Source organism: Tiliqua scincoides, chromosome 9, assembly GCF_035046505.1.
Source record: "Tiliqua scincoides isolate rTilSci1 chromosome 9, rTilSci1.hap2, whole genome shotgun sequence".
Lineage (NCBI taxonomy): Eukaryota > Metazoa > Chordata > Lepidosauria > Squamata > Scincidae > Tiliqua > Tiliqua scincoides.
In genome coordinates this window covers 15,431,000-15,444,313 of record NC_089829.1, presented here as the reverse complement: position 1 = coordinate 15,444,313, position 13,314 = coordinate 15,431,000, and the positions used below count along the sequence as shown (strand labels likewise).

General features: G+C 46.4%; 1 protein-coding gene and 1 pseudogene across 1 annotated transcript in view; both read right to left on the bottom strand.

The window, feature by feature from the left end:
• The window catches only part of LOC136660346 (calmodulin-binding transcription activator 1-like), a 627,764-nt gene extending 621,021 nt beyond the window's left edge, over positions 1-6,743 (bottom strand). The window contains exon 1 of the mRNA XM_066637476.1: positions 6,663-6,743. Coding sequence (XP_066493573.1) covers positions 6,663-6,743 — 81 coding nt within the window. The remainder of the gene's footprint in view (positions 1-6,662) is intronic.
• Positions 6,744-7,772: 1,029 nt separating this feature from the next.
• Positions 7,773-7,889, bottom strand: LOC136660833 (5S ribosomal RNA; annotated as a pseudogene).
• Between the last annotated feature and the right edge of the window lie 5,425 nt (positions 7,890-13,314).

Below are 13,314 nucleotides of genomic sequence, written 5' to 3'. Positions count from 1 at the left end.
AAGCCAGGCTTGGTCCATCGAGCTGAGTAGTGTCTGGACACTGCCTGGAGGCATCTCTTCAGGGTCAAAGGTCTTCCTAGCCCTGTCTAGAGATGCTGAATCTGAGTTCTTCTCCATGCAATACTGGGTTTGTACCACTAAGCTACAGGGCCTTCCCCTCCCATCATGTGTTAATTACCGCTAAAAGGCAGAGGTACTAACCAGACCTCTTGTACAGAGGTGCATATCCTTCCCCACCCGCATCATGCAAGCCTTCTGCCTCTCCAATGATGTCAAAATGCCCAGGGGACAGCACTTGGTGCAGCTGTGCTTTCTCAGCATCTTATTGCACTGCAACAAAGGATAATCCCATTAGGATGCATCCAACCTTCACAAAGGTTAAACCAAGAGATAAAAGGGCAAGGATGCTTCTGAAGCTCACAAGGGATGAACGTGACCACCCACGTCACAGTATCAGCCTCTGGGGAAAGTGCCTGCAAGGAGGGAGGAGCAGCCCCACACTGTATGGTCCTGGAGATCTTCACACCCTTGTTAATACATTTGCAGAAGGAAATAGCAACACAGATGAATCAGCAGCGCTGACATCCACAGCATCCTCCTGCCATGTTTCGGGACAGAATCTATTTCCCGTTTTTGCTGATGCACGACAGCAGATGCATGAGCAGGGTTCAACCAGTGCACGGCAACTCTGTGCGCGCAAACATCAAGAAGGTGGCCTGTGGTGAGTGCAAGCCAAAAAGCAATGTGAGCCACAATCACAGAAAGGCACTTTCTACACATTCAGACCCTTGGCAGCCACCTAGAGCAGCACTGTCTAGTTCTGAACAGCAGCAGCCCTCCAGGGTTTCAGGTAGAGAAGAGTCTTCCTCAGTCCTGCCTCAAGATCCTGTCCTCAGACCATCAGCAGGGGCTCTGCCACTGCATTATGGCCATCACCCTAATGGATTTTTCTATTCTGATGCTTTTCTCATGACCAGAGTTTTCAGCTGGGGCACCCACCCCACTCTGCCACCTTTGGAGATACATGTAATTGTTCCAGGATCAGCTGATTCCTGGGACATGTGATAGAGCTGGAATTGTTTTCTTTCTGTTTACCTTTGATATGGTGTGGTGGGGGGGAGCTTCTATGAATAATTATCTTATCCCAAACTATGTGCTAGGAGGACACAATATGCCATGGGAAATAAGACCATCAGAAAAACTCTCATAGCTGATGAATGCAGCTCCATCTAGCCCAGCATCCTCTGCTCCAGAGGGGCCAACAGGAAGCCCTCCCTTGTTAATTCCCAATAGCAACTGTAGAGAGTAGTGGCTAAGCTGCAAATTGGGACTTCCCCAGTTTGTATTTCACCTCGGTCATAAAATCAGTTAAGTGGTCTTAGGCAAGCCACTCCCACTCAGCTTCAGTCTTCCCATATGCAAAATGGGGATAATTATGCTCATATGCCTTACAGTAAGTAAGGAGAACTTCTAAACAATACTGCTAAATGAGTGAGTTAACTTGGAGGCTCCATTTAACTGTTGCGACTCATAGCCATGGTCAAAAACTTTCTTTCTTTCTTTTTTTAATCATTTATTTATTTATTTAGATATAATAAACATAAAATAGAAAGACAAATACGTACATAAACAAAATTCTAATAAAGCAGCCCGAGCGAAGCCAAAACATTCCCATACTTATAATCCAAATACATACAGTCCAAACATTAACAAATGCTAGTCTATACCACTAATACTTCAAAATCAATCTTCAAATCCAAAATACCTCAAATCACCATCATCTCTCTGATTCAAAAAATCAATAACTGGACTCCAATTCTTCAAAAAGTTTTCTGTTGAATTCTCCCTAAGCAAAGTTGTTAATTTATCTTTTTAGTCTAACTTTCTTTCATGACTTTACCTAACCCCCTTTTAAAGCCATTTAAGCATCACTGGCATGCAGTCAGAAATTCACAATACTCGGGAAAAGAACAGTGTGAATTTGTTCACTAGGAAAAAATCATGCCATAGCAAAACATGCCATAATTATTTTGCAGAGTGGATTTAATAGAGAACGTTTCGCTTGGTCTTAGCCAAAAGGTTGAGAAGCGATACATAAAACATAATGAAATGAAACAAAAACTGAAAATCATTCGCCACTTTTCCTTCAGTATTAATGTGTGTGGTTTATAAAAAGTAAAAAGGAATTATAAACTAGAAAGGAATGCAACCAAGTTTGATCACTTGGTAATATCACCAAATACCTCCACATAACTTTTCTCTAAAAATATGTTTGGTATTCTCACTAATCTTGATTTGATAAAATGGAAAGGACAGGATAAACTGGGAAGGAGACCTCCAAATAACTATGCCAGTTTAATTGTACTGGGAATAGGTTTGTAAAATGGGTGTAAGATTTTCATTGGAAACAACTTAGAAAGAGCATACACAGTCGTGGTTTTGCACATGTTTCTCAGATAAGGAAGACATACCTAAACAATTCTGGTAGCTGGTGATGATGAAAAAGGTTAATGTGGACTTTATGCAGAATTGGTGGAAATATAATTTTCTTTCAAAAATACTGGTAAAGATATACTAGAAGAACAGGGTGATAAGAGATGATGAGATATCAATGAGTCCACAAGCAGTTCTCTTTAGGAAAGAAGTAATAAGATGGGAAGGAAGAGCATCACACTGACAGGGAACCTTATGATGATGGCAAAATTCTACTTGCTAAATATTGGAAAGAGAGAAATCAATGCCTACAGTGGAGGAATGGTTGAGAAAATTTAGGACCAGCTACTTCTGAATAAAATTACTCTAGGCCAGATGATTCCATGGTGTTTGGAGAGCTTCAGGCCTGGCCCAGCCATGAGGTTGCTTGATGTGATTGCCTTAAGGGTATCTACCTCTCCCCAGCCACCCCCACTCTTTCTCCTTCTCCTCCCTAGATTCAAAACGTAAAAGAAGAACAGAGTGGAAAACCAAGAGCATGAGAAAGTCCACCTAAAGAGGATATGGAAATTGCAAAGAAGCTGAATGAATCCTTCACAACAGAAGATGCAGGGGAGATGCCTAAACTGACCTTCTCAGGAAAGGATCTGAAAACTGTATCAAAGTGATGAGGGTCTCAAAAGTGTTTGGATGAGTTGCAAATGAACAAATCACTGGCTCCAAATGGCACGCACCCAAGAGTTCTTAAGGAACTCCAATGTGGAATTGCTGATTTTCTTACAAAAATATGCAACGTGTCCCTTAAATCACCCTCTGTGCTAGAAGACTGGAAGGTAGCCAATGTAAGATTGATATTTTGAAAGGGGTGGGCGGGGGGGGAGATCCAGGAAATTACAAGTCAATTTAACAACTGGTTTGGGTGAACTGGTAGAAAGCAAGGTAAAATTGTGAAGGGTATTGAAGAATGAGCCTTGCTTAAGAACTAGCATGGTTTCTACAAAGGCAAATCCTGATTCATCAATCTTCTAGGTTCTTTAAGAGTGTCAACAGCATGTGGACAAAGGTGACCCAGTTGGCGTTGTGTACATGGACTGTCAAAAAGCTGCTGACACAGTCCCTCACACCAAAGGTTTTTGAGTCAATTTAGCAGTCATGGGATAATCCCAGTTTTCCATATACACTGAAGAAGTCTGGGTCAGAGGTGTTCCAAGAGAGGGCAAGGGAGGGACAAATACACCAAGTCTCCACACCTCCGAGGGTCGCTCCACCTTCCTTGCCCCCCACCCACCACCCTCTGCCTCTGCCCGGGGACCTTTTGAAGACCTTTAAACCCCACTTGAGTTTTCAGCTGAAAATCGGAAGTGGGGTTTAAACATTCTCTGGAAGCCTCCGAGAGCCTTCAAAGGTATAAGGAAGGGCAAAAAACACTACTACTGGTTTTCAGCCAAAAACCAGAAATAGCAATTTTCAGCCTTCCAGAGACCTCAGAAGGCCTTTGGAGGGGGGGGCAGCAATCAGCGGGGGGGGCGGTACCTGTGGTCCTAGCCCCAGGCAGCACAGGGCCCAGGATTGTCAGTGGTTTGAGCTGTCAGCGATGAAACTGGAAAAAGATTGTCAGGTCGTGGTTGAGAGCTCAGTGAAAATGTTGACTCTGCGCTCATGCCTGAGCGAGGGCAGGGGGGCAAAATCCCCAGTGCCCAGGCTTCCAGGGGGCCGGGTCATGACAAAAAACTATACAGTACAAGCAAATTTAGGAAGAGGGGGCAATCAGGCATCTTGCTGTGGGCCCAGTGTCAGCTCTCAGCAGCCCTGCTTATGTGCAGTGATTGTGAAAGGTCGAGAATGAGACTGAAAAGATTATAATGGCCTAATATAAATTTCTGTTGATGCCACATCTGGAATACTGTGCTCAGCTTTACACCTCCAAAAAAAAAAAAAAAAAAAAAGGATATTGTAGAGCTGGAAAAGGTGCAAAAGAGGAAAATATAAAAATTATTAGAGGACTAGAGCACTTTTCTCACTAGGAAAGGCTATAGTGTGTGGGACTCTTTAACTTGGGGCTAAGGCAAGTGAGGTGGGAACACATGATTGAGACATAATTTTATTGAGGGATAACACAAAGAGCATTTTCCCATCCTGACTTAGAATACAGTGAGGGTTCTGAATGTCCCATCTATGAATGGCAAACCTGGTCAGGTTCCTATTTACCAAAGAATATTGCCTGCAGACTTCAAGGTAAAGAAAGCGAAGTCCTGGACTCTCTGATCACTACTGGAGCTGTTGAACATCCCAAAAACATGCAAAACAGCCAAAGACAATGTCACCTCTACTCTGCCCTCCAGAGATGGCCATGTTCAAGACCCTTGGCGCAGATGCATTCAGCGGGCCTGCTCTTTTAGCAACAAGATGGCAAAACAAAGAGCCTCATTATTTTCCTACCCTGTGTTAAAATAAAAATAAAAAGTGAAAATCCCCCAGGAGACCCTCATGAGCAATTAGGATGTAGATTGGCCCCGGCTTCACTTCCTGGGAAGAGACCTCACTTGGTTCTGTGGAAAGACTTCAGGTGCCTACCAAAAACCCATTCAATTCTTGATATTTTTGCTTTGACATTCCAGTGTCTTCTCTTGGCCCAGAAGGTAGGTTAGCAAAAAGGTGCTTCAATGGAAACTAGAACAACTGAAAAAGTGATAAATGTGAGGCCAGGGAAGGTAGAGCTCAGGTACGGTCACGGTTTCAGCAGTTTTGACTTCATTGGTCATGTTCTCTGGGTTTTAAAGGTCGTATTTGCAGGAAGAGGAAATGTTTTGATGTGACCTTCAGAGGAGAGGTTCTCCTTGCCAGCAAAGAAATCAGAGGCTAGCGGCTTCAGAACAAAAATAGGCAAAAATGTCAACACAAGGAACCACCTTTTCCAGCTCTTTTTTTTCATTAAATTTTACTGTATTACATAAACAGAACAAAACAAATACCTTTTCCAGCTCTATTTCTGCAGCAATGTATGACTGTGGCCAATGATGTAGCAGCAGCTATGCTACACGGCCACACCCCACTATGACTGGAACCACAAAAGATCAACAGCGCATTTCTTCAGTCCCGTGCTTTCTTCGCCTGTCACTTCTTTCTACTATGAAACTTATTACATTTCACTCAGGCTGCAATCTTTACCTAGGAGGAATATGCTCCACTGAACATAATGGGACATACTTCCAAGTAAACATGTAAAAGATTGTGTTGTTAAAGAATTAGCAGCTGATCAGGCTTGGAGTGGTAAAATCCGCCTTGGAGCTTTAAAATAAACGTAGAAAATTTGAAAAATAGGGCTAAAAAATATCCCAGACTAGTAAATGAATGAATGAATCAATGAATGAAAATGACAGCCTATGAATGCTTGTTCACAAGTAAGTCTCTTTGTATTCAACAGTACTTGCTCCAGGTAAATTTGCATAGGATTATAGCCCTAATGTGACATGAGCTCCATACCATCTCTAAGGCAATCCTTAGGAAAGGATGACCAAGTCACTCACACCTGCCCCTAGACAGATTTCTTAGTTTGCCTCCTGCTGAGCCTAATGTTTCTACTCCTCTAAGGCCCTTTGAAAAAATTTTTAGGTAGAACTTGAGCACCAGATCATTATATCTACTAATACATCATTGTTCCTACAGGTTCCAAAGTTCACTCCATTCCATCCCCCCACCACTGCACCCCTAAGATCCTCTTTACCTGTACCTCCAGCAGCTGAAAAAGAGGCATACAGGGACAAGGAGATGGTGTGCCAATCCAATGCCTGGGATAGGCAGAGTCAGAACAGGCACACAACTCCTTTATTAATCCTGGAGGGGTTGGCGTTGCTGAAATATCTCAATGGCTAGACTGGAGAAAACAGAAAGTTAATCCAAGGAGAGGTCATGGCTCAGCAGCAGTGGACCTGCATGCATATAGGAGGATCTTAGGAAACGTGGCTGGGACCGACCTCAGCAAAGTTCTATCATGGAGTGCAGATCAGGGCCTCTGGGAGGAATTTTATCAGGGGGTACAAAGTTTCTTTTGGGCCCCTTTGCAAAGGGGGAGGGGTGAAACAGAGCGGGGGAGGGTGGTGGTGGGGAGCAGAATGGAGGTAGGGAGGGGCAAAACAAGGTTGTGGAACACTCCTTCATGGCAAGCAGATCCACAAGCCAAAGAGCTACTGTAGCAGGCCAGTTTCCTCCGAGATTTGACACTGTGTTACGGAGTGCTGCGTATGGTCCAGCATATATGGCTTGCGAGCATCTGCAGCCCCACACTCGTAGTAGTGTCCCCAGTATCCCATGCAAGCAACCCATGAATATATAGGAAAATGTAAGATAGCAGGAAATTTCTGGGGCCCCTCCTTTGGCTCCTGGGCCCCCTTTTTGACTCGGCCCAGGTACAAATTACCCCCTTTACCCCCTAGGCCCTGGTGCAGATGATCCTGGGCTCGATGGTCCATTGGCCAGACTTGGTCATAGGTGGCTTCCAATGTCAGAGCCACTGTACATAGGCAGATGGCTCTGTGGGAAGACCCAGCCTAGGGATGCTGATTAATTCTGAAGCTGTTCTGTTTATGCTTTCCATGCTTTTTCCAAAAGGGGGAGTCACAAGGAAGGTCTTGGATATATTCACAAGGCAATGTGACTGGAAAAGGCAGAGGAAGAGAGGAAGCCCCCCTGCCACTGACTCTGGCCCATCGAGCTCAGTCCTGTCTGCATAGATGGCAACTTCTCCAGGATGCCAAGCCTACCTAGATATGCTGCCACAAAGTATACCTGTTGGGACCTTCTGCATGCAAAGCAGGGACTGTACTACCAAGCTACAATCCCTCCCAAACTCATTCTTCACCAGTCCGTTGAGGGCATAGGTGACTGGCACCAGACTCAGCGCAGATCTTCCTTGGCCTGCCTTTACACTCTACCCAGCACATCCCCTCTCTGACAACGGAGCCTCACCTGCTCACATCTTAGCCCCTAATGATATCACTCCCCAATCTCTAAATTCCCTATCTCCCATGTGCCACGTTCCTTGAAACATCTGTGGATTTGCTTCCATTGTTTTGATCCACCTGCCTAAAGTGGCAAAGGAGATCAGCCTCACACACAGTGCAAGCCCAAGTCCTCGCCTAGCCTGATGCAGCACAACAAATGTTGCCGCCGCCACCCTTGCAGAATGCCTTGTCCCCCTTTGCCAGAGGCATGCCACCTCTTCCCACCTCCTGAATTCCAAAAGAAAGACAGGAATGGAGAAGACGATGAAGTGTGGAAGAGAGGAGTGTGCTGGATTTGGTAACGGTTGGCAACCTTCAGTCTCGAAAGACTATGGTATAAGCCTACACCACCTGGTATTCCCAGGCAGTCTCCCATCCAAGTACTAACCAGGCCTGACCCTGCTTAGCTTCCGAGTTCAGATGAGATTGGGCAACTGCAGGGTAACAGTTGCTGGATTTATAGCATGGAAAAGGGGAAAAAACAGTAGAAGAGGAAGTGTAGAGGGGAGGAGAATGATGTGTCAGAAGCACCCCTCTACTCCACACTTCCTCTTTTGCTCCATCCCCCTTTTCCTTTTCAAATTCAGGGAGTATTCGCCCTCCATCAATCAGCCACCTAAGGAAGTGCTGGCCCTTCCAAAACATCCTGGAGGGGAATACAAGATTTGCAAAGACCTCTCAGGGCCTAATCCTATCCAATTTCCAGCACCGATCCAGCTACAACCAATGTTCCCTTACCTCAAGGTGGCCTCCATGACTTCCTCTGCACTGCAGGATGCAGCACACACCCAATTAGCACAGCTGTATCAGTGCTGGGAATTTGGATAGGATTGGGCCCTCAGTTGCATAAGGCCTGGACACTTTGTCTCCTCCTCTTTGGTGAAAGGCAACCTAGCAGTTCTTCCCCCTGCCAATTCCCAAACCCCAACCAAATATATGTCTAAGAGGACAGAGGACAAAAGCAGTCAGCAGAGGAACTAGAGCAGTCACCTTCAGGGATATTTCAACAGCAGCTGGAGAGGGGGTGGGGTGGGAGGGGAGGAAGGGACCAGGGAAAAACAAACAAGTTGCTTTGTAATAATTGCAAATGATTTTAATTGATTGCAGAGCCCAAAACTGCTTTGCCAATTGCGTTTAATATGGATCATGCTTAGATCTGTAATGAAAGTGAATGTCCCTGGTGTTCAGCAAGCGTGCCGAGCGGGGAGAGGGTGACCTCGAGGCGCAGCTCCCAGCCTTGCACCAACAAGCCCTGTAGAGGGTACAACTGTCTCCCCCCTTCCAAGGACCTTGGCAAACATCTGGAGGCTCCCTCACAAAGGAAAAAGCACCAGTAACAAATTTTCCTGCAACACTCATGATACTGCTCTAGTTATGATATGGATTTCAGTGAGCCACAGTCCCACCCAGACAATTAGTTCACATCCCCTCGCCACTTTGCTCTGAATCACTTTTCACATCAGATTTGGGCTCCTTGACTTCACCTCCAAAATTCTGCTCGGAAGAGGAGCAGGATTGGGTAGTATATAAGGTACCTACCTGAGCCATTTGGGCCCTCTAGCATCAGAGGGAGGAAAGCTGCTCTCTCATTCTGCATTTGGCTGAACAGTGGAGGGAGCAAGTCAAAGGAACATTTTGAGGCAACCTCTCTCAATTAGGAGAGACAATTTTGATACGCCTTTCATAGGTTAGTAAAACTCCTTTCTTTCCCTCCAAACTATTTGAACGATTGTTTCTTGCAGTGTACTCAGAGGTCTGTCATGCTGGATTTTCAGTGTCATTGTTTTAGCGTTCTGTGTCATCTGGAGGAAATATGGAAAAGGGTTTAAAAAAAAAATCTAGTTAAATGCCATATAACAGTGGTTCTCAAACTGGTTGGTCTCAAACAGTGGTTCTCAAACTGGTTCGTGTAACGCTTCCCCTGTCCCTTTAAGGGGCGGAGGAAGGGGAGGAAGGCAGCAATCCCCAGGATTGTGTCACTAAGGGGGGCAAGGGGGGTGCTTTGCACTTACTTCAAGAAGGCAGGGCTGCAGCAGGCTGCAGGAGATTTGGGGAGCCCTGCACAGCCCTGTACAGCGCTCTCCAAGGCTTGGAACATTCGCTAAAAGCAGGCGCAAAGCACTTCTGTTTTGTAGGAGGTGCTTTACGCACACTTTTAGCTAATGTTCCAAGCCTTGGGGAGCACTGTGCAGGGCTGCGCAGGGCTTCCTGCACCTCCTGTAGCCTGCTGCAGCCCTGCCTTCTTGAAAAAAGTGCAAAGCACCCACCCCTCGCCCCCCTTAGCAACGCGATCCTGGGGATCATGTCATTGCCCTAGCCCCTCCCCTGCAAGAACTTACTGAGGGAGTAAAGCTCCCTCAAAGTTTGAGAACCTCTGCCATATAGGATAGATATGTCACCTCCGCAAGAACTAGTGGTGTTCCCGAAACTTTCAAAGCTGGAAAGCTGGAGGCACAAGCAACACCCAGCTGGGCACAGGAAATCACTCCACACGTCATCCATCATCAGAATTGGCCCACCATTTTCACCACTTGAGAACGTGCTGGAGAAAACAGGAGGGATCAGTCCTAACCAGAGAGGATATCTGGGCACATCCATTGAAGGTTAAAGTTCACCCCAGACATCAACCCACCCATCCACCCACTGCTGCTGCATTCCCTGATCTGCTTATCACACATTTTAAAAAAAAGAAAAGTTAATTCCCCCCTGCCCCCCGCAAATCCTCCCACAGGATCGCCAGCACTCCTTGTGAATTCTTGACAGCCACGATTGCTCGGAAGACGTCAAGGTCAGGAGACCAGCATGATTCTCAACAAACTGCACCTCTTAAAACAGTGACAAATATGTTATTTAATTTTAATGAGCTTTTTTGCATCTCAAATCTAATTACAGCATTATCAAGTACTGCTTTGAACCGCAGGTGGCTCCTCGTTACTTCGTGCGGAGCCCTGCCACAAGCAGTTTTTCGTGAATACTAATAACTGCTTAATTTTACTATAAATTAAAAAAAGAAAAAGAAACAAGGGGAAGAATATTTTTTTAAAAAAACAAAGAAAGGCTTCTGGTACTTTCCAAAACACCCAGGACCTTTAAGGGGTTAAATTGTGCTGCTTAGTAGAAGTGTAAAATAGTTTGACTTGCCCAACAGCAGCTCTGATGGACAGTAGGAGCTGGAGGACCCAGTGCTCTACAGAGGTCACACAGAAGTCCCCCTGTCGTCGTCCCCCGCCACCGCCCCATCTTCTCATAAGAACATAAGAACATAAGAACAGCCCTACTGGATCAGGCCATAGGCCCATCTAGTCCAGCTTCCTGTATCTCACAGCAGCCCACCAAATGCCCCAGGGAGCACACCAGATAACAAGAGACCTCATCCTGGTGCCCTCCCCTACATCTGGCATTCTGACTTAACCCATTCCTAAAATCAGGAGGTTGCGCATACACATCATGGCTTGTACCCCATAATGGATTTTTCCTCCAGAAACTCGTCCAATCCCCTTTTAAAGGCGTCTAGGCTAGACGCCAGCACCACATCCTGTGGCAAGGAGTTCCACAGACCGACCACGCGCTGAGTAAAGAAATATTTTCTTTTGTCTGTCCTAACCCGCCCAACACTCAATTTTAGTGGATGTCCCCTGGTTCTGGTATTATGTGAGAGTGTAAAGAGCATCTCCGTATCCACTCTGTCCATCCCCTGCATAATTTTGTATGTCTCAATCATGTCCCCCCTCAAGCGTCTCTTTTCTAGGCTGAAGAGGCCCAAACGCCGTAGCCTTTCCTCATAAGGAAGGTGCCCCAGCCCCGTAATCATCTTAGTCACTCTCTTTTGCACCTTTTCCATTTCCACTATGTCTTTTTTGAGATGCGGCGACCAGAACTGGACACAATACTCCAGGTGTGGCCTTACCATCGATTTGTACAACGGCATTATAATACTAGCCGTTTTGTTCTCAATACCCTTCCTAATGATCCCAAGCATAGAATTGGCCTTCTTCACTGCCGCCGCACATTGGGTCGACACTTTCATCGACCTGTCCACCACCACCCCAAGATCTCTCTCCTGATCTGTCACAGACAGCTCAGAACCCATCGGCCTATATCTAAAGTTTTGATTTTTTGCCCCAATGTGCATGACTTTACACTTACTGACATTGAAGCGCATCTGCCATTTTGCTGCACATTCTGCCAGTCTGGAGAGATCCTTCTGGAGCTCCTCACAATCACTTCTGGTCTTTACCACTCGGAAAAGTTTGGTGTCGTCTGCAAACTTAGCCACTTCACTGCTCAACCCTGTCTCCAGGTCATTTATGAAGAGGTTGAAAAGCACCGGTCCCAGGACAGATCCTTGGGGCACACCGCTTTTCACCTCTTTCCATTGTGAAAATTGCCCATTGACACCCACTCTCTGCTTCCTGGCCTCCAACCAGTTCTCAATCCACGAGAGGACCTGTCCTCTAATTCCCTGACTGTGGAGTTTTTTCAGTAGCCTTTGGTGAGGGACCATGTCAAACGCCTTCTGAAAGTCCAGATATATAATGTCCACGGGTTCTCCCGCATCCACATGCCTGTTGACCTTTTCAAAGAATTCTATAAGGTTTGTGAGGCAAGACTTACCCTTACAGAAGCCATGCTGACTCTCCCTCAGCAAGGCCTGTTCGTCTATGTGTTTTGAGATCCTATCTTTGATGGATGTTAGGCTGACCGGCCTATAGTTTCCCGGGTCCCCCCTCTTTCCCTTTTTTAAAAATAGGCCAATCAATAGTAACCAATCAATAGTAATGCCTTTAAAATAGTAACCAATCAATAGTAACCAATCAATCATCAGTAACCATCAATCATCAGTAACCAATCAATAGTAGTCGATCCAGGCAGGCTCTCCTCCAGACTTGATGGATTCCAAGGTTTTAAACTTAAACAACACAATGTCACTCCAAGTCAATCACACTTCTGTGAAATCAAACTGTCCACCTAGGAAGCCACACCGATTGACAATCAAGTTCACATGCTGTTGCACTAATGGAGTAGACAACAGGTGGAAATCATAGGCAAGTAACAAGACACCCCCAATAAAGGAGTGGTTCTGCAGGTGGTGACCACAGACCACTTCGCAGTCCCTATGCTTTCTGGCTGATGTTTGGGTGACCTTTGAATGCTGGCGGTGCTGTCACTCTAGTGGCAGCATGAGGCGGAGTCTGCAACCCACACAAGTGGCTCAGGTAGTGCAGCTCATCCAGGATGGCACATCAATGCAAGCTGTGGCAAGAAGGTTTGCTGTGTCTGTCATTGTAGTGTCCAGAGCATGGAGGCGCTACCAGGAGACATGCCAGTACACCAGGAGACGTGGAGGAGGCCGTAGGAGGGCAACAACCCAGCATCAGGACCGCTACCTCCGCCTTCGTGCCAGGAGGAACAGGAGGAGCACTGCCAGAGCCCTGCAAAATGACCTCCAGCAGGCCACAAATGTGCATGTGTCTGCTCAAACGGTCAGAAACAGACTCCATGAGGGTGGTATGAGGGCCCGACGTCCACAGGTGGGGGTTGTGCTGACAGCCCGACACCGTGCAGGACGTTTGGCATTTGCCAGAGAACACCAAGATTGGCAACCTCGTCACTGGCGCCCTGTGCTCTTCACAGATGAAAGCAGGTTCACACTGAGCACATGTGACAGACGTGACAGAGTCTGGAGACGGCAGGGAGAACGTTCTGCTGCCTGCAACATCCTCCAGCATGACCGGTTTGGCAGTGGGTCAGTAATGGTGTGGGGTGGCATTTCTTTGGGGGGCTGCACAGGCCTCCATGTGCTCGCCAGAGGTAGCCTGACTGCCATTAGGTACCGAGATGAGATCCTCAGACCCCTTGTGAGACCATATGCTGGCGCGGT